We start from the raw sequence: 21,564 nt of genomic DNA, 5'->3' as shown, positions 1-21,564 counted from the left end.
ATGAACCCTTTCAATAGCAGTTATGGCCAGTAGATGTGACCTCACATTTCCCACTTGCTTCTTATCACAGAAATGAGTGTAGAGGGTCTGTCAGAAGGGAACCTGTCAGTGGGATCAACCCTCCTACACGGTCTCTATGGGCATGTACGTCATAGGAAGTGCAATGATTGATGTCTGCGATCCAATAACTCCACTGGTCACTAGCTACACCTTTCTCCTATGTGAAGGGAAGAACAATGCGCAGAAGTGAGGACGGTTGTGATCTGCACACGCCTGAAATTTTGTGAGCGAAGCCGGGAATCAGTCTACATGCAGAGGCCTTGCTAAGTGTTAAAATAAGCTCTGGAGGCAGACTCTTAGGAAAATCCCTCTGCCGCCTAAAGAATTTAACACATACTTTACTTATTAACCCCTTAGTGACCACAAATAAGTTTTTTTTACTGACCTGAGATGTAAGAGAATAGCATCCCCATATAGGTGACAATCCAGCAGCTGTCAGCTAAACAATATGGCTATGTGCACACGTAGGAAAAGAGGTGCAGAATTTTCTGCACAAAATCCGCATCTCCTGGCAGAATCCAGCCAGGAGATTAGCAGGGTTTTGCAACTTAATTTGAGAGCAACACAATTTTGGGGCAGAGAGCCTGATTCCAGGGATGTCTTGCTCAGCAGCTTGCTGGACTTTCACTGCAATCGGTGGTTTATCAGCAAGAGATGATCACTTCTGCACTAGATGTTGCTCCTCTGATAGGCAGCTTGCTGATGGTATACACATGTAGCTGCCACTCAGGGGTGTGGGCAGGGTTATACAGAGCTCAGCATTCTGGCCACTGCTGCATCTACAGGAGAGAAAACATGGATTCCATCAAATCTACACCAGGTAGTTCAGTAAGTGACACGTCACTGGAATCAGGCTCTCTGCCCATACATACATCCATGCAGATCTTAGATTCCATAGCAAAAATGTGTTGACTGTTTCCCCTTAAAGGGGTTGTCCACTACTGGCGCAAACCTTTCTTGATCTGAACTTCCCGGGGCTCTCGTGCGTTTCCTATAACACGTGAGCCCGGCGCCCAATGGGCACTGGCATCACTCTTCCTGCCTTCAGACAAATCGAACATCAAGAGGAGGTGACAGCCGGCACAGCCCCCTCTTCCTCTTTGCCTACCATGGCAAAAAAAAGTGCTGAAAAAAACAAAGGAAAAACGTAGCGTGAATAGTTCTTAAATGCTTTAATTGGAGAGAATCCGTTAATTTTCAGTTTGTTTTAAAGAATTGTTTAGATAGATTCTGAATAGTTATGTCACTTTTGTTATATTTGTTTTTGTAGATGAAGGTATGTTTAAGATGGATCATGACGCCCCTACTATTAAACCTCGGAGAATACAGAACCAAAATGTAATCCATCGCCTCGAACGCCGGAAGATCAGCTCGGGGAAGCCTGGCTCTCACTGGCACCAAGTTCGCATTTTCCATCAGAATGTCTTTCCTAACTACACAGTGGTGAATGTGGAAAAGCCGCCATGTTTCCTGCGCAAGTTCTCCCCGGATGGTAGATACTTTATTGCGTTTTCTTCTGATCAGACCTCCTTAGAGATTTACGAGTATCAAGGCTGCCAGGCAGCTGAAGATCTTTTAAATGGCTACGAAGGAGAAATCTTGGCAAATTCTAATGATCAGCGGTCGGTGAACATTCGAGGACGCTTGTTTGAGCGCTTTTTTGTTCTCCTCCATATCACTAATGTGGCTTCAAATGGGGAGCACTTGAACAGAGAGTGCAGCCTGTTTACTGATGACTGTCGTTATGTGATTGTGGGATCGGCAGCCTATCTTCCCGAGGAACCATATCCACCTTTTTATGAAATCTATCGTAATAGTGAGTCTGTGACTCCCAACCCCAGATCCCCCCTGGAGGACTATTCCCTTCACATAATAGACCTTCACACCGGCAGACTCTGTGACACCAGGACCTTTAAATGTGATAAAATCATCCTTTCACACAACCAAGGCCTGTACTTATATAAAAATATCCTGGCCATCCTTTCTGTGCAGCAACAAACCATTCATGTCTTTCAGGTGACGACAGAAGGCACCTTCATTGACGTACGGACTATAGGGCGATTTTGTTATGAAGACGACCTACTAATATTGTCCGCTGTTTACCCTGAAGTACAACGCGAAACTCAAACTGGAATGGCAAATTTATACAAAGAGCCATTTATTAATTCATTGAAGCATAGACTTCTGGTATACCTATGGAGGAGGGCAGAGCGAGATGGTAGTGCCACGGCCAAAAGGCGTTTTTTCCAGTATTTTGACCAACTAAGACAACTCAGAATGTGGAAGATGCAACTACTGGATGAAAGTCACCTATTTATCAAGTATACCAGCGAGGATGTGGTTACACTACGAGTCAACGACCCATCACAGGTACAGGTATAAAAGATTTTTCCTAAATTACTTTTACTTTCATAAGGGTGGACCCTTTTTTATTTTTGTTTTGTTTTTAAAGGGGTCATCCGACAAGTACAAAAAAAATTCTTGGCAGATGTGTTTTTTTTTAACCCCTTAACATCCTTTATTGCGTGCAGGGTGTGAAGAGGAGCTGATCCCTCAACACCAAGCAGGCACCGTCTGTGTTTCACAGCCAACATCTGTCTCTAACAGCAGGGACTAATGCTATCTCCAATTGCGGCTGTATAACAATTTAATTACCGCTGTCAGTCACTTGACAGCAGCAAGTAAATGGCCTCTTTGCTGGTGTGCAAGTACACCAGGTTTGAGGCAATGGGTTAGTGGCCCCTTTTTCCACATTCAGATATTGAAAAAAAAACAAAAAAAAAACAATGGGTTTTATTGTGTCCATAAAAGTGTCCCATCCCCTGGTGACCCTTTGTTTGATAGTTGGAAGCAGCGGCTTATAGAATCTATGTAGTGGCAGGTTAAGGATAGTTTTTTTAAAAAAAATCACTATTTTTTGTAATATCATTAATAAAAGTTAAGTTTTATAACCTGTTAGTGAGGGTTTACACATTGGTGTTCTCCCCTTGTACCTTTCTATGGTAATATATCCCTCCCAGGCCATTCGTTCCTCCCTGTTATTTATTTCCGATCCGTCAAAATATAAAACATTTACACCATGCGTTAAATGGCTAAAAGAAAACCTTACCTTCCAGAATTGCTTTTATTCATTCCTCCACATTTCTTACTCCACCTCCAAAAATAGCAATAAAAAGCAATCAAAACCTTATATGTACCCCAATATGGTGTCAATAGAAACTGCAGCTCAGCGTATAAACAAGCTCTCATCCAGGTCCATTAACAGAAAACTAAAAAAACCTTCAGATCTTAGAATATGGTGACACAAACCCAAGTGTATTATTTTGTTTAAATTTTTTTTGTATTTGTTTTTCAACAATACAAAACTTTAATAAATGTGTATGTGATTATATATGTCCAAAATGTGTGTATGTACATATATTATGTGTGTGTGTATATGTGTGTATATATATATATATATATATATATATATATATATATATATATATACATACATATATACACACATACACAAACACACACACACACACACACACACACACACACACACACACACCTAGGAGTTTGAGGATTCTGTGCAAGATCTTAGTTGTTCCCAGCATTGCACTTTTCTGGACAGACAGCTCAGATGTTGCTCCTGGGATCTGTTGTAGCCATTTTCCCAACTTAGAGTCACTGCTCCAAGTGCTCCTATCACCACTGGAATCACTGTTGGCTTCACCTTCCACATGTTCTCCAGTTCTCCTTTGAGGCCCCGGTATTTCTCCAGCTTCTCATATTCCTTCTTTCTGATGTTGCTGTCACTTGGCACTGCCACATCTATTATCATATCATATTATGATCCTTGTCTACTATCACAATGTCTGGTTGGTTAGCCAACACCTGCTTATCCATCTGGATCTTGAAGTTCTACAGGATTTTATCCCTTTCATTCTTCACCACTTTCTCTGGGATCTCCCACCTGGACTTAGGGGGACTTAGACCATATGCTGTGCAGATGTTCCTGTATACAATTCTTGCTACTTGGTTGTGGCATTCGGTATAAGCTGTTCCTGCTTGCATTTTGCATCCTGCCACTGTGTGTTGGACTGTTTCTGAGGTTTCTTTGCGTAGTCTGCACCTTGGGTCTTGTCTCGTGTGGTAGATTCCTGCTTCTATGGATCTGGTACTTAGTGCTTGCTCTTGTGCTGCTGTGATTAGTGCCTTTGTGTGTCTCGGAGTCTAGCTTTCTCCAGCCATTGGTAGAATTTCTCCATGTCAGCCACCTCCATTATCTGTAGATGATACGTCCCATGCAGCAGCTTGACTTGCCATGGCGCTTCATATTCCTGTTCTTCCTTTCAGATCTGTTGTTGTGGCTGCCTTAAGGTACCGTTACACTAAACGACTTACCAACGATCACGACCAGCGATACTACCTGGCCGTGATTGTTGGTAAGTCATTGTATGGTCGCTGGGGAGCTGTCACACAGACAGCTCTCTCCAGCGACCTACGATCAGGGGAAAGACTTCGGCATCGTTGAAACTGTCTTCAACGATGCCGAAGTCCCCCTGCAGCACCCAGGTAACCAGGGTAAACATCGGGTTACTAAGTGCAGGGCCGCGCTTAGTAACCCGATATTTACCCTTGTTACCATTGTAAAAGTTAAAAAAAAAACACACTACATACTCACATTCCAATGTCTGTCACGTCCCCCGCCGTCAGCTTCCCGCACTGACTGTCAGCGCCGGCCGTAAAGCAGAGCACAGCGGTGACGTCACCGCTGTGCTCTGCTTTACGGCCGGCGCTGACAGTCAGTGCAGGGAAGCTGACGACGGGGGACGTGACAGACATCGGAATGTGAGTATGTAGTTTTTTTTTTTGGTTTTTTTTTTAAACTTTTACAATGGTAACCAGGGTAAATATCGGGTTACTAAGCGCGGCCTTGCGTTTAGTAACCCGATGTTTACCCTGGTTACAAGTGAACACATCGCTGGATCGGCGTCACACACGCCGATCCAGTGATGACAGCGGGTGATCAGCGACCAAAAAAAGGTCCTGATCATTCCCTACGACCAACGATCTCCCAGCAGAGCCTGATCGTTGGTCGCTGTCACACATAACGAGATCGTTAAGCGGGATCGTTGCTACGTCACAAAAAGCGTGACGTTGCAACGATATCGTTAACTAAATCGTTATGTGTGAAGGTACCTTTAGGCATTAGCATTGTAAGGAGCTTTCGTGTCTTTACATCTACAGCTTCCATCTCTTCTTTTGGCCAGCACACTATGCCAGCAGGGTATCTGATAACTGGCAGGGCATATGTATTGATGGCACGGATTTTATTTTTCCTATTGAGCTGGCCCTTCAGAACCTGTCTTACCCTTTGATGGTATTTAGATGTTGCAGCTTTCCTTGCCTCCTCATCATGGTTACCGTATCCCTCTGGGATGCCAAAGTACTTGTAGCATGTCTGTACATCTGCTATGTGTCCTGCTGGTAATTCCACTCCCATCAGTCTTGACTACCTTGCCTCTCTTTATTACCAACGACCGCACTTCTCCAGTCCAAAGGACATCCTGATGTCTTCACTGTAGATCCTTGTCAGGTGGATGAGTGAATTGATGTCTTACTTGTTTTTCGCATACATCTTGATGTCATCCATGTAGAGGAAGTGGCTGATGATGCTTCCACTTTTGAACTTGTATCCATAGCCAGACTCTGCAATTATCTGACTGAGGGGGTTCAAGCCTATGCAGAACAGCAGTGAGGACAGTGCATCACCTTGGTATATGCTGCATTTGATGGTCACTTTTGCTAGTTGTCTTGAGTTGACTTCCAGTGTTGTTCTCATTGCCCCATTGAGTTTCTGAGGAAGGTTCTTGATTTCCTGTTGACATTGTAGAGTGCCAAGCATTCACAGATCCATGTGTGTGTGGCATTAAGTCATAGGAATTCCTACAGTCAATCCAGGCTGAGATTGGTCTGTCTGGATCTTGAGTCTTGAGCGACTGCTCTATTTACTAGGGGCTGGTGCTTAAAGCCTCTGGTGTCGGTCCCAATGCCTTTCTGAGCTGGATTCATGTAATGGTTCATATGGTTCTGTAGCTTGGTTGCTGTGATGCCTGACAGGAGTTTCCATGTTGTTGTAAGGCAGGTTATTGGGCGGTAGTTGTATGGAACTGTTCCTTTGTGAGGATCCTTCATGATCAGCACTGTTCTACCTTGTGTTTGCCAATCTGGGTGGTGGCCTGCTTTTAGCAGTTGGTTCATCTGCTTTGCCATGCGATCATGTACCACTGTTAGGTTCTTTAGCCAGTAGGTGTGGATCATGTCTGGGCCAGGTGCTGTCCAGTTCTTCATGTTCTTGACCTGCTGTTGGATGTCTGCTACTGTAATGGTGACTGGATCTTGCTCTAGGTGGTTGCTGTGTTTCATTCTTAAGGTACCGTCACACTAAACGATATCGCTAGCGATCCGTGACGTTGCAGCGTCCTCGCTAGCGATATCGTTTAGTTTGACACGCAGCAGCGATCAGGATCCTGCTGTGATGTCGCTGGTCGCTGAATAAAGTCCAGAACTTTATTTGGTCGTCCGATCGCCGTGTATCGTTGTGTTTGACACCAAAAGCAACGATACCAGCGATGTTTTACACTGGTAACCAGGGTAAACATCGGGTTACTAAGCGCAGGGCCGCGCTTAGTAACCCGATGTTTACCCTGGTTACCAGCGTAAAAGTAAAAAAAACAAACAGTACATACTCACCTGCGCGTCTGCTTCCTGCTCTGACTGAGCCCGGCCCTAAAGTGAAAGTGAAAGCACCGCGGTGACGTCACCACTGTGCTGTTAGGGCCGGAGCTCAGTCAGTGTCAGGAAGCAGAAGCTGGGGGACGCGCAGGTGAGCATGTGCTGTTTGTTTTTTTTACTTTTACGCTGGTAACCAGGGTAAACATCGGGTTACTAAGCGCGGCCCTGCGCTTAGTAACCCGATGTTTACCCTGGTTACCCGGGGACCTCGGCATCGTTGGTCGCTGGAGAGCGGTCTGTGTGACAGCTCTCCAGCGATCAAACAGCGACGCTGCAGCGATCGACATCGTTGTCGCTATCGCTGCAGCGTCGTTTAATGTGACGGTACCTTTAGATCTTGCAGCCACATTGCACTGGTGTTGTGTGTTTTTTCCTTCTCCCATATGTTCCTCCAGTATTGTTTAGTCTCTGCTATTGTTGGAGTTGCTGCCTTTTGTGCTGTTACTCTGTAGTTGGGAGTACACCTTGGATGGTTCTTTGGAAAACAGGGCATTTATCTTCTTGGCCTCAGCTCCTCTAGTGTATCTTCCTAGTCTTTCAGCGAGTGCTTGGAACCTTTGTTTAGCAGTTTCTAGGGCTTCAGTTGGGGTCAGGCCTTGGTACTTGTCTAACTTGGTCTTATTCTTGATCTTTACAACCTTCTGTATTTCTGTTAGTTGGCTGACTTCCCTTCGTGTCACCTTTGATCTTTGTCTCCAGTCTTCAAGGGGCAAGTACTTTTGTTATTCTTGCTGAGGCAGTAGCATAGATCAGTTTATTAGTTTGCGCTTTGGTGGTGGTAGGTATTGATGCTCTATTGGCATCTTTTAGCATACTGTCTGGTGATATTGATGGTATTTAGTTTATCTGAGATCTGTTTCAAATCAGCTGCTGTGCTCTCTAGTTGCAGGATTGGATCAGGATTTTCAGGGGGTTGAACATGTTGCTCTTCCAGGTCTTCATGTGGGGTGGATCTGCAGTGCATTTGATCCATTTCAAGTTGTGAGTTTTTCTTTATGATATTGAAATGTTGGGTGACTAGTTGTTTCTCAGTCAGTGGACATGCAGGTCTTGTATCCATCCAGAGTTTCCTCCTACGCTTCATATATCCTCTCTCATATTTCATCAGATCCAGGTTCTCTTGCCTTGTTCATGTATGGTTTGTTCCAGTAGCCCATTTATCATCAGATTGTCCTGGTTCCTCGACATCTGACGTGGACCTTGTTAATCCGGGCGACGTCTGAGCTGGTATGACTCTCTTTGTTCGTGACACTCTTATGTTTAATGAGGGTAGACACTATAGTGTTAGTAGTCTTGCCCAAGGACCACTACTGGTATATTATTTCCAACAGGGCAGAGCCAGGATTTGAACACCAGTCTCCCATTTCGCTATAACAGCCACTTAGGGTAGTTATTATAGTGTATTATAGTATTAGGAGCCTCGGTATATAATTTATTTTAATTTATTTTTTCCACAGGGATTTGAACCCCAGTCTCCCATTAACCATTACATTCTACCAGCCACTATATTGTTCATTATGTGGTCAGTATTTTATATCAGTATTTGTAAGCCAAAATTAGGAGTGGAACAATCAGAGGAAACGTAAAATAGAAACACGTCACCACTTCTGCATTTGTCACCCATTTCTGGTTTTGGCGTACAAATACTGATGTAAAATACTGACCAAATATTAGACTTGAACATGGCCTCAATTTGACGGTATTCACATCCTAATTAGAGTAAGGGTTTAGGAATTACTGCTCATTAATATGTACCTGTCTCTTTTTAAAGGGACCAAAATTAATTGGGCAATTATCTCGAAAGCTCTTTAATGGGCTGCATGTGCTATGCCCTCGTTAATCCATGATCAATTAAGCAGGTAAAAGGTCAGTAGCTTATTCCAGTTGTGGCATTTAAATTTGGAAGCTGTTAGTGTGAACCAACAACATGCAGTCCAATGAGCTCTCAATGGAAGAGAAGCAGACCATCAATAGGCTGAAGGAAAAGAAGACATCCATCAAAGAGATAGCAGAAATGTTTGGAGTGGCCAAATCAACAGTTTGGTACATTCTTAAAAAAAAAAAGAGTGTACTGGTACCTGAAAAAGACCTGGACGTCCACCAAAGAAAACAGCTGGATGATCGCAGAATCTTTTTGATGCTGAAGAAAAACCCCTTCAAAACATCCGCCTAAGTGAAGAGCACTTTCCAGGAAGTACCATATTTTTTGGACTATAAGATGCATTTTTTCCCTAAAATTTGGGAGGAAAATAAGGGTGCGTCTTATATTCTGAATGCAGCTTACCTGGGATGGGAGAAGGCATGGCGTCAAGCGATCCTGCTGGCTGAGAAGAGGGGTGTTCGGCAGTGCAAATCTGCAAGTTCCCAACTGGTAGGAGGGGGTGATTGGCGATTCCGGGGCTCCACCATGGTTTCAATGCAATGCAAGCTGGGAAAATGGCCACTAGAGATCTCTTTTCCCGTGATCAAATGTATCACACAATCACATCTCGCCACCTGTGCACTTGACTCGATCCCGGCTCATGAATCATGCAGCCGCAGCAGAGACGTACATATTATTTGAGCATGCCCAAGATACTCTGACAAAGCGATATCCAAGCATGTTTGCTCATCACTCGTTAGGATATTTAATCTTCAACTCCTCCATGGAGTGTTTACTGTTTCACGCTGCGTCCCTGCCACCTCTGCGCTGTGGTGTCGGCAGTATCCGCATTGTGATGATGTCACGCCCCTGCACTTCTGGGTGGGGGCTGATGATTGAATATAGAAAGATGAGAACTGCAGTGTTCCTCTTCTCTGCGAGCCACAAAACATCCTATGTATGCCTGTATTACACTCACATATGTGATCTCTAACAAAGGAATTGGATAAAAGGCTGCAGTGGTGATGAATGCAAAGCTTTTACACAAGAGTGACCTGTGCGTTAGGATTCTTTCACACTTCCGTCGTTTGGCCTCCGTCGCAATGCGTCATTTTGGGAAAAAAACGCATCCTGGAAATGTGCCCGCAGGATGCGTTTTTTCCCATAGACTTGTATTGCCAACGGATCGCGATGCATGGCCATACGTCGCATCCGTCGTGCACTGGATCCATCGTGTTTTGGCGGACCGTCACGAAAAAACGTTCAAGGGAACGTTTTTCCGTACGTCGCGTCCGCCATTTCCTATCGCGCATGCGCGACCGGAACTCCGCCCCCTCCTCCCTGGGACTTTAGAATGGACAGCGGATGCGTTGAAAAACTGTATCTTCTGCCCACGTTGTGCCGAATTTTCACAACGTCCGTCGGTACGTCGCGCCGACGCTTAGCGATGGCCGCGTACCGACGCAAGTGTGAAAGAAGCCTTAGTGTCAAAGTTTTGTTGTGTTATGAGTTTCTTTTAGTGGTAAGAACATGAGCATTTCATAGAAAAATAAGCTATTAATATGTTCATGAAACAATCTGTATTTATATTGAATTATATTTATTATAAAGAGTTTTATTTTTTTGTCACTTTTGTTTTTCAACACAATTGTCTGTATTGTTCAGGTGGCCTCGAATGGTAAAGCTGACAGCCAGAAATCACCAGTTTGCGCTTTGTAAACCTCTTTGGTTGTGTTAAAGCTGTTAATTTGCTTTGTGCCCTTTCTACTATTTTGTCTTTCAATCATACCATGCCAAGCACACATTAAATGCTCTTAGCAGCTTCTAACATTTTAGGGAAACATCAAATGGATGAAAAACTACTTGTTGGAAGATTTGGTAATGATAAAGCTGTATGTTAACCACTTGGCACCGAGGACATTTTTAGTATCAACTTTAGTTTTCCACCATTGCCACCTTCCAAAAACCATAACTTTATATTTCCATCAACAAAGCCATAAAGAATAAAATCATCAGAACTGGGGAGACTTTAGGCCATGTTCACACTTTGCGGCGTCCCTCTGCGGGTTCTCCCGCAGCGGAATTGATAAATCTGCAGGGCAAAACCGCTGCGGTTATCCCTGCAGATTTATCGCGGTTTGTTCGGCGGTTTCCGCTGTGGGATTACTCCTATACTATTGATGCTGCATATTCAGCAATATGCAGCATCAATAGTAATGTTAAAAAATAATAAAAATTGGTTATACTCACCCTCCGATGTCCGGATCTCCTGGGCGCTGCACACGGCGCTCCGGTTCAAAAGATGCTGTGCCGAGAAGGACCTTCGTGACGTCATGGTCATGTGACCCAGTCGTCATCACGGTCATGTGACCGTGACGTCACCGCAGGTCCTGTTCGCACAGCAACTCTGACCGGACGGCCGCGTGCAGCGCTGAGAGGTGAGTATAACATGATTTTTTATTTTTATTCTTTTCTTTATCCCAAATATGGTTCCCAGGGCCTGGAGGAGAGTCTCCTCTCCTCCACCCCGGGTACCACCCGCACATTAACCGCTTAATTCCCGCAACGTGGGCACAGCCCCATGCGGGAAGTAAGCGGTTCAATGCATTCCTATGGGTGCAGAATCGCAGCGATTCTGGACAAAGAAGTGACATGCTGCGGGTTTTAAACCGCTGCGTTTCTGCGCGGTTTTTCCCGCAGCATGTGCACAGCGGTTTGCGGTTTCCATAGGGTTTACATGTAAATGGAAACGCTATGGAAACTGCTGCGGACCCGCAGCATCAAAATCGCCGCGGATCCGCGGTAAAAACCGCAAAGTGTGAACATTGCCTAACTCTGGAAAATCCAAATCAGCAGCGTGTCACTCTTCTGAGCTATAATCTGGATTGCCTCTACATATCCCCTGAGTCTGAGATTTTTTTTTCATAAGACATTGGACCTTCTGATAGTAAAATTTTAAATAGTAAATATTTCGGATTTTAACATTTTCATTTTTCAAGCTGGTGTTATACAGTATTCTAATTTACTGAGATAATGACTTTTCGGTTTTTAATTGGCTCTAAGCTATAATCATTAACATTAAGGCTACGTGCACACGTTCAGGATTTCTTGCAGAAATTTCCTGAGCAAAACCAGACATTTTCTGCAAAAAATCTGCATGTGTTTTTCTCGCGTTTTTACCTTGTTTTTACCGTGTTTTTGGTGCAGTTTTTTTTGCGGCTTTTTCCTGAGGTTCCAAGTGCAATAATATAGTGGGAAATCCGAAAAAAATAAGCAAAATTAATGAACATGCTGCGTTTTTTACCGCAATGCTTCTTTTTTTGTGGAAAAAAACGCATAATGTGCACAAAAATTGCGGAATGCATTCTAAATGATGGGATGCATAATGTATGCTTTTTTTCCGCATTTTTATAGCGAAAAAACATGAAAAAAACGCGAAGAATCTGCAACGTGTGCACACAGCCTTACAGACAAACACTTGAAATAGATCAGTCTGTAATGACTCTACAGTTAGGTCCATATGTATTTGGACAGAGACAACATTTTTCTAATTTTGGTTATAGACATTACCACAATGAATTTTAAACAAAACAATTCAGATGCAGTTGAAGTTCAGACTTTCAGCTTTCATTTGAGGGTATCCACATTAAAATTGGATGAAGGGTTTAGGAGTTTCAGCTCCTTAACATGTGCCACCCTGTTTTTAAAGGGACCAAAAGTAATTGGACAATTGACTCCAAGGCTATTTCATGGACAGGTGTGGGCAATCCCTTCATTATGTCACTCTCAATTAAGCAGATACAAGGCCTGGAGTTGATTTGAGGTATGGTGCTTGCATTTGGAAGGTTTTGCTGTGAAGTAAACATGCAGTCAAAGGAGCTCTCCGTGCAGGTGAAACAAGCCATCCTTAAGCTGCGAAAACAGAAAAAACCCATCTGAGAAATTGCTACAATATTAGGAGTGGCAAAATCTACGGTTTGGTACATCCTGAGAAAGAAAGAAAGCACTGGTGAACTCATCAATGCAAAAAGACCTGGGCGCCCACGGAAGACAACAGTGGTGGATGATCGCAGAATAATCTCCACGGTGAAGAGAAACCCCTTCACAACAACCAACCAAGTGAACAACACTCTCCAGGAGGTAGGCGTATCAATATCCAAATCTACCATAAAGAGAAGACTGCATGAAAGTAAATACAGAGGGTTCACTGCACGGTGCAAGCCACTCATAAGCATCAAGAATAAAAAGGCTAGACTGGACTTCGCTAAAAAACACCTAAAAAAGCCAGCACAGTTCTGGAAGAACATTCTTTGGACAGATGAAACCAAGATCAACCTCTACCAGAATGATGGAAAGAGAAAAGTATGGCGAGTCGGCGACGGCATGGTACAGCTCATGATCCAAAGCATACCACATCATCTGTAAAACACGGCGGAGGCAGTGTGATGGCTTGGGCATGCATGGCTGCCAGTGGCACTGGGTCACTAGTGTTTATTGATGATGTGACACAGGACAGAAGCAGTCGAATGAATTCTGAGGTATTCAGAGCCATACTGTGTGCTCAGATCCAGCCAAATGCAGCCAAACTGATTGGTCGTCATTTCATACTACAGATGGACAATGACCCAAAACATAAAGCCAAAGCAACCCAGGAGTTTATTAAAGCAAAGAAGTGGAATATTATTGAATGGCCAAGTCAGTCACCTGATCTCAACCCAATTGAGCATGCATTTCACTTGTTAAAGACTAAACTTCAGACAGAAAGGCCCACAAACAAACAGCAACTGAAAACCACTGCAGTGAAGGCCTGGCAGAGCATCAAAAAGGAGAAAACACAGCGTCTGGTGATGTCCATGAGTTCAAGACTTCAGGCAGTCATTGCCAACAAAGGGTTTAAAACCAAGTACTAGAAATGAACATTTTATTTAAAATTATTGAATCTGTCCAATTACTTTTGGTCCCTTTAAAAACAGGTTGGCACATGTTAAGGAGCTGAAACTCCTAAACCCTTCATCCAATTTTAATGTGGATACCCTCAAATGAAAGCTGAAAGTCTGAACTTCAACTGCATCTGAATTGTTTTGTTTAAACTTCATTGTGGTAATGTCTATAACCAAAATTAGAAAAATGTTGTCTCTGTCCAAATATATATGGACTTAACTGTATATAATATGAGTTTCACTTTTTGTATTGAAGAACTGAAATAAAATAACTTTTTAATGATATTCTAATTTAGTGAGAAGCGCTTGTATATGGAATATACTCCTAAAATAAAGGCACTTATAGCACAAATTAGCCAATTCATGAGAGCCCATCAGTCATGACAAGGCATACCGTATATACTCGAGTATAAGCCGAGATTTTCAGTCCAAAAAAATGGGCTAAAAGTGCCCCTCTCAGCTTATACTCGAGTCATGGAAGCCGGGGGGGGTCGGCGGGTGAGGAGGAGCGACGCCTGTCAAATACTCACCTGCTCCTGACGCGGTCCCTGCATGTCCCACGGTGTTTGGCGCGGCAGCTTCAAGTTCTTCCCCTCTTCAGCGGTCACGTGGTACCGCTCATTAAAGTAATGAATATGGACTCCACTCCCATAGGGGTGGAGCCGCAAATTCATTACTGTAATGAGCAGTACCACGTGAGCGCTCACTACAGGAAGAAGCTGCCGTGCTGAACACCGTGGGACATGCAGGGACCGCGTCAGGAGCAGGTGAGTATATCATATTTACCTTCTCTCGTTCCACCAACGCTCCGTCTTCCCGTCCTCTTGCTGTGACTGTTCAGGTCAGAGGGCGCGATGATGTATTACTGTGCGCGCCGCCCTCTGCCTGAACAGTCAGTGCGGAGAGACGGGACGCAGAGGTGCAGTGATGAGAGGTGAGTATGTCATTTTTTTTTCTAGCGCAGCAGCAGCAGCATTACATGTGGCACAATGCTATATGGAGCGTCTATGGGGCCATAAAGAACTGCATGGAGCATCATATGGGGCATCTGTGGGGCCATAACTGCATGGAGCATTATATGGGGCATCTATGGGGCCATAACTGCATGGAGCATTATATGGAGCATCTATGTGGCCATAAAGAACTGCATGGAGCATTATATGGAGCATCTATGGGGCCATAAAGAACTGCATGGAGCATTATATGGGGCATCTATGGGGCCATAACTGCATGGAGCATTATATGGAGCATCTATGGGGCCATAAAGAACTGCATGGAGCATTATATGGGGCATCTATGGGGCCATAACTGCATGGAGCATTATATGGGGTATCTATGGGGCCATAACTGCATGGAGCATTATATGAAGCATCTATGGGGCCATAAAGAACTGCATGGAGCATTATATGGGGCATCTATGGGGTCATAACTGCATGGGGCATTATATAGGGCATCTATGGGGCCTTAAAGAACTGCATGGAGCATTATATGGAGCATCTATAGGGCCATAAACAACTGCATGGAGCATTATATGGGGTATCTTATGGGGCCATAAAGAACTGCATGGAGCATTATATGGGGCATATTTGTATATGGAGAATCTTATGGGGCCATAATGAACTGCATGGAGCATTATATGGGGCATATTTGTATATGGAGCATTATATGGGGCATATTTGTATATGGAGCATCTTGTGGGGCCATAATGAACAGTATGGAGCATTATATGGGGCTCCTGACTCAATATGGATATTCAAAAACACTTAACCTACTGATGTCTCAATTAATTTTACTTTTATTGGTATCTATTTTTATTTTTGACATTTACCGGTAGCTGCTGCATTTTCCACCCTAGGCTTATACTCGAGTCAATAAGTTTTCCCAGTTTTTTGTTGCAAAATTAGGGGGGTTGGCTTATACTCGGGTCGGTTTATACTCGAGTATATACGGTATATTTCTTTTATGGGACCCTAACTTAGTATTTCTCAAACATGCCCCCTCATTCTAAAAGTCTACAAATTTGATGGGCAGTTAGGATCCACCACTAATTAACAATAGTTTAAGGGCTCAGTCACAAGTAGGTTGCAATGTTGACTTTACATTTTTTTTCTGTACAGCTTACCAAAATATTTCAGACAATATTTTTTTACTGACACTTTGGAAAACCATAATAAATCATTCAATCAATGAAAATATGATATTTAGACTGAATTACTGCTATATGAAAAACTTATAATATGAAGTTACTTAGCGCAGAAATGTCTGCGCTAAGTACCGTCATCTTATAAGTATATTCTGGATTGCATTAATGTAGTCTAAATTGAATATGTTCACAGGAAGCATGAAAGAGGTCAAATAGCCCCTCCTACCTCCTCTCCTCAATGTATTTTCTGTTTCTATATGGATGAAGAGGTAATCCTAGAGTGCTCTGTGCCGGCGGCAGACACTGTGGAAGATGGTAGCCGGACAGCATGAGATTGATTGGGCTTAACTCTCCTCTCATTGCGCAGTTCCTAAATCCCATGGACTCAGAACTCTACCCTCCAATCCGCGCCTTTGGGTAAGGTCTGGGGTGTCTGGAGGACTCTCTGAGCTCTCCAGCCCATCTCCTCCCCTTCCTCCTCACTCGCCGGGCCAGTGAGGCTGGGACACAGCAGTGCTGCTTGCTTCTGGCTTCTCTCGTTGGATCTCATGTGACGCGGTCCAGTCGCCATAAGTGATGCCAGGTGTCTTCTATAAGGTCACTTATGGTTTCTACATTCCACGATGGAACGCAGCGATGCAAATCAGAGGAGGCCTGCGGATACCGCCTCTGATTGGTTGCCCTCACACCGGGAACATAGGGGGAGGAGTCCATCTAATGCAGAGGAGGCTTTGGTCTGGACGCCTGTATAAAGAGCCCCGGACAGAGGACAGATTAAGGTAGGACCAAATCTTACTTTACCGCTCTGCATCTGCGGAGCCCAGTGCTGTTCCGGTTCCTGTAAGTATGCAGGCATTGGGATTCCCCTCCATGGGGCAGGAACAGGACATGAGAGCTAATTTCCTTCTCCCCTTTCAGGGGGACAAGGAACCTGCACCAAGGAGTAAATCCAAGACCGCGATTCGCAAGTGTGCAATCTGTGCGAAAAAATTTGTGTCTTCACATACAAAGGCCCAATATCAATAATGCAAAAAAATAAAATTGTCAGAGAGGAGCAACCCTTCATAAGGGAGGAGATTAATGGGATAGTCCACCAGGAAATACAATCCTCTCTGGCCTTTTTCTCCCAGTCAGTACCTGCTCCCAGTGTCCCTTCAGCGGTTAAAAAAGAGGAAGGTGTGCCAAGAAGATGATTCGGACTGTCAGGAGGAGATGTCCATGCCGGAGAAACTTCTGGATTAGGGTGAGCTAAGCACTGGCCCGGAAGCTCTTCAGGATATGAAGTACTATTTTTCCTTTGAGATCGTGGAAGAACTCCTTATAGCTGTAAGGAGGACCACGAAGGTGGAAGAGGAGAAAACTACACTTATGTTGCAAGAGTAAATGTTCAGCAGTTTCCGATTGAGAAGGAAGCTAGTGTTCCCCATATATAGGACCATCCAGGATTTAGTCTTGGATGAATGAGATTTTCCATAGAAGATGTTAAGCACTCCCGCAGAGCTAAAAGAGAGATTTCCAGTGGATGAAGTAATTGCGGAATGCTGGTCTGATGTGCCGAAGGTAGATATTCAGGTTGCACGGGTGGCTTAGAAGACAACTTTGTCATTTGAGGATTCTTCCCAGCTAAAGGATTGCCTGGAGCGCAAAATGAATGGCCTCCTGAGGAAATCTTGGAAAATCTTAGTAGCACTGCTGAACACTAATACAGTCTCTATGTGCGTAGCTAGATCAATGTCTCATTGTCTTGTTCAGTAAGAGGAACATCTTTCTGCGGGTACTCCGTGAGAAAACATTCTAGCTTCATTACCTCTCCTCCAGAAGTTTACAGGATTTCTAGCAGACGCCTCTGTGGAATCATTAAGAGTGGTGGCAATATCATCAGCTTTATCAAATTCGGTGACACTTACACTGTGGCTAAAGTCATGGCGTGATGACACAACTTAAAAAAATGAAGCTGTATTCTATTCCCTGTAAAGGGAAGTACATGTTTGGACAGGCCATAGATGAGTTACTGGAGTAGGCTTTGGACAAAAAAAGTCCCTGCTTAAGCTGAGAAGGTCTAGGAAAAGGTCCTTTCGGCAACCTGAGGAACAACATCTTCAGTACAGAGGAAAAAGAGAAGATGGGGAGGTGGAGCTACCCCAAAGGCGGCCAAGGCAGAAATTGATTTCTCTCCCAGGGCCAGTGTCAGAATATGCCATGACGCCAAAAGGAAAGTGGGGGGTCGTATTGTAGGATTTCTTCCACAGTGGCAAAAGGTGTGCACAAACCCATGGGTCCTAAAATTCATCCAGGAAGAAGTAAAAATAGTTTGTCTTCTATCCCCCACAGAGATTGAGAATAACACGACTCTTTTCACAAGGACTCAAGAACCCCTTATATTCTGATCTAAAAGACCTGCTTTCCTCAGGGATGGTCTCACTAGTCCCAGAAATGGTGAAAAACAGGCGACACTACTACCGTCTATTTCTGGTAAGAAAACCAAGTTGACCCGACAGGAATATAATCAACTTGAAACCCCTGAACCAATATATTATATATTATGTACAGGAGGTTCAAGATGGAATCTATCAGATCAATAATTCCCCTTATAATCTCCTGAACAAACTATCCACCCTACATCTCATTGACCCATGGCGTATATTTCACCCTACCACTAAAGACTTCACCTTCTTCTCCTCCCCTCACTCATCCTACCATCGTATTGACCTCCTTTTGACACAATCGAGATCCTTAAAGTTAATTAAGTCAGCTAGTATTGGCTTAATCACAATCTCAGATCACGCACCGATCTTCATAGACATTGTCATCGACACCTTACCCCGTCCAGCATCATCTTGGAGACTTAATGAATCCCTATTAGATAACCCACAAAACTTAGAGAAAATAAAGTACGCACTTTCACGATACTTTTTAGAAAATATTACAGATGCGTCAATAACACCCAACATATGGGAGGCCCACAAAGCGGTACTCCGAGGAGAGTTCATCTCAATCGGAGCCCACGAAAAAAACCAAAGAGATAAAGAGATGATGTCTCTTCTTCACCAAATCGCAACCACGGAGCGCCTACATAAAAAAACTGGCAAGCAGGATCTCCAACGGGACTTAGTCGACCTCCGCGTCAGATTAAAAGATTTGCTTAATGTCAAATCGGCTAAGATTTTCATGCATTGTAAACATCGATTCTATATGCACGGGAACAAAAATAGCAAGCTGACCTCCCACCTTCTCAAAAAACAGAAGGAGAGCAAATTTATAAAGCATGTATACAACGATCTGAACGCGAAGGTCGACAGATCCGAGGATATTGCTGAGGCGTTTAGACGCTATTATCAATCCCTCTACAACTTAGAGTCCCCCGATTCTATGAAAGACTGTATAGCTGCGACAGGCAAGATCCATGATTTCTTAGCGCCTCTCTCCCTCCCAAAGGTTCAATCTAAAGACCATGCAGCCCTTCTGTCTCAAGTTACCAGCCAAGAAATAAATAGCGACACCTTAAAAAATATGGCGACCAATAAAACTCCGGGCCCAGATGGCTTCCCACTGTCATACTATAAAAAATTTTCGGACACACTCCTACCGCATTTGACTTCCCTGTTTAACTCCTTTCTAGCAGGAATACCCCCAACCAGACAGACTTTAGAAGCACACATATCTGTTATTCCCAAAGAGGGGAGAGATGGCGGTCAGTGCAGCAACTATCGCCCAATATCTCTATTGAACTCTGATCTAAAGCTCTGGGCTAAAATCCTTGCATCCAGGATCAATAGTGTCCTTGATTCCCTGATACACCCTGACCAAGTTGGTTTTGTCAGAGGTCGTGAAGGGAAGGACAACACATTAAAAATCCTTTTAGCCATCTCACATGCCAGACGCTCCGGAATCCCGTTGGCTCTATTATCAACTGACGCCGAGAAGGCCTTTGACAGAGTCAGCTGGCATTATATGGTATGCACTCTAAAGAAGTTTGACTTCCCACAACCTCTTATTGATGCCATCATGACTCTGTATTCAACTCCAACTGCTAGAGTTAGAGTCAACGGGCTACTTTTGGATTCTTTTGGGATAGGAAACGGGACCAGGCAGGGCTGCCCTCTCTCCCCAACGCTCTTTGTGTTGGTTATGGAGACGCTAATACAGAAAATAAGACAAGAAGAATCTATAAGGGGTCTAACCGTAGATCACACAGAATTTAAGACAGCTGCTTTCGCTGACGACCTTATGATCTTGATCTCAAACCCTAAGGGTACCGTCACACAGTGCAATTTTGATCGCTACGACGGTACGATTCGTGACGTTCTAGCGATATCGTTACGATATCGCAGTGTCTGACACGCAGCAGCGATCAGGGATCCTGCTGAGAATCGTACGTCGTAGCAGATCGTTTGGAACTTTCTTTCGTCGCTTGATCACCCGCTGACATCGCTGGATCGTTGTGTGTGACAGCGATCCAGCGATGCGTTCGCTGGTAACCAGGGTAAACATCGGGTAACTAAGCGCAGGGCCGCGCTTAGTAACCCGATGTTTACCGTGGTTACCAGCGTAAAAGTAAAAAAAAACAAACCGTACATGCTCACCATCTGATGTCCGTCCGGTCCCTTGCCGTCCGCTTCCTGCTCTGACAGATCCGGCCGGAAAGTTAAACATTTCTCTCTCCAATAAGGAATCAAATCAAATTTTAGGACACTCACACGGGTTCTCAAGATGTGTCCTGTTACAGGAGAATGCTTTTAAAGTCCTTTCCAGATGGTATAGAACCCCCGAATCACTCTATCACCTGGGCCTCTCAGACTCTCCTCTTTGTTGGAGATGCACGAAGTCAAAGGGTTCATTATCACACATATTCTGGTCATGCCCAGCTATCACAAAATTCTGGAAAGACGTTTCCGACCGACTCCGCCAATTGGGACTGATAACTCACAACCTAACACCCCAAGAAACTCTACTGTCACTTCCCACGAAGTCATACAAACCGAAAAAACATGACCTTCTCCCTCTTCTAATAGCCGCAGCCAAACACTTAATCTCGTTGCACTGGAGACAAAAGAACCCCCCTCATATTGATGAATGGACCAAAAAAGTTCAGGAAATCTGTAGGATGGAGGAATTGTCCAGCTGGGACTCTTATTCACACGATAAATTCTTTCGGACATGGTTACCATGGCAAATGTTAAATAATCCTTCTTCGCTGCCTTCCACTAGCTATTCTTCTTAGCTATACAAAATGGTTCCCCTGTGAACTCATCGAGTTTATTGACAATGCACTGTGGTGGACCCGGGCACTATTCACTCACCTGGTTACTTTAGTTTTACTTAAATATTCTCTATGGCACTCTGCTACAGATGGTCGAAACTACCTGACTAATTTCTACTGGTTTTTGGTAGTAGTGTATCCGTCCTCCCCAAACTAATAACCTGTACTCAGAAATTTCTACATCGACCACTATCTCCCCTCCGGTATTCCCCCCCCCCCCCCCTCTCTTCACCTCCAGTTTTTGTTGTTCTTGAATCACATGTTAATTGTTTACTGTTTGTTTTTAGCCTTTTGGGTTGCACAACCCGAATCTCGTGACCTAAAATTGCCACCAATATTTCATGCAAATAACTATAGTTATGGTCACCTCGATATTAATATGCAGTTGTATGGTACGTTTTATTCCATTCAGAAGTATGTAACACGATGTCTCAGATTCATGTGTACCATTTTGTTGTTCATGTAATTTGAAAATAAAAAAATTAAAAAAAAAATAAAAAAAAATAATTCCCCT

At 43.9% G+C, this 21,564-nt stretch overlaps 1 protein-coding gene across 3 annotated transcripts in view; it reads left to right on the top strand.

The window, feature by feature from the left end:
- Positions 1-21,564, top strand: part of DET1 (DET1 partner of COP1 E3 ubiquitin ligase) — a 99,253-nt gene that overhangs the window by 24,315 nt on the left and 53,374 nt on the right. For 2 of the 3 annotated variants that reach the window (XM_077263454.1, XM_077263455.1), the window contains exon 2: positions 1,331-2,436. In XM_077263454.1, coding sequence (XP_077119569.1) covers positions 1,339-2,436 — 1,098 coding nt within the window. In that variant the 5' untranslated portion in view covers positions 1,331-1,338. The remainder of the gene's footprint in view (positions 1-1,330; positions 2,437-21,564) is intronic. The other variant, XM_077263456.1, reaches the window with a different exon arrangement.

The sequence above is a fragment of the Ranitomeya variabilis genome, chromosome 5, assembly GCF_051348905.1.
Source record: "Ranitomeya variabilis isolate aRanVar5 chromosome 5, aRanVar5.hap1, whole genome shotgun sequence".
In the NCBI taxonomy this organism is placed as follows: Eukaryota; Metazoa; Chordata; class Amphibia; order Anura; family Dendrobatidae; genus Ranitomeya; species Ranitomeya variabilis.
Note: the sequence above shows the minus strand (reverse complement) of the source record. Positions and strands in the feature narration are given on the sequence as shown.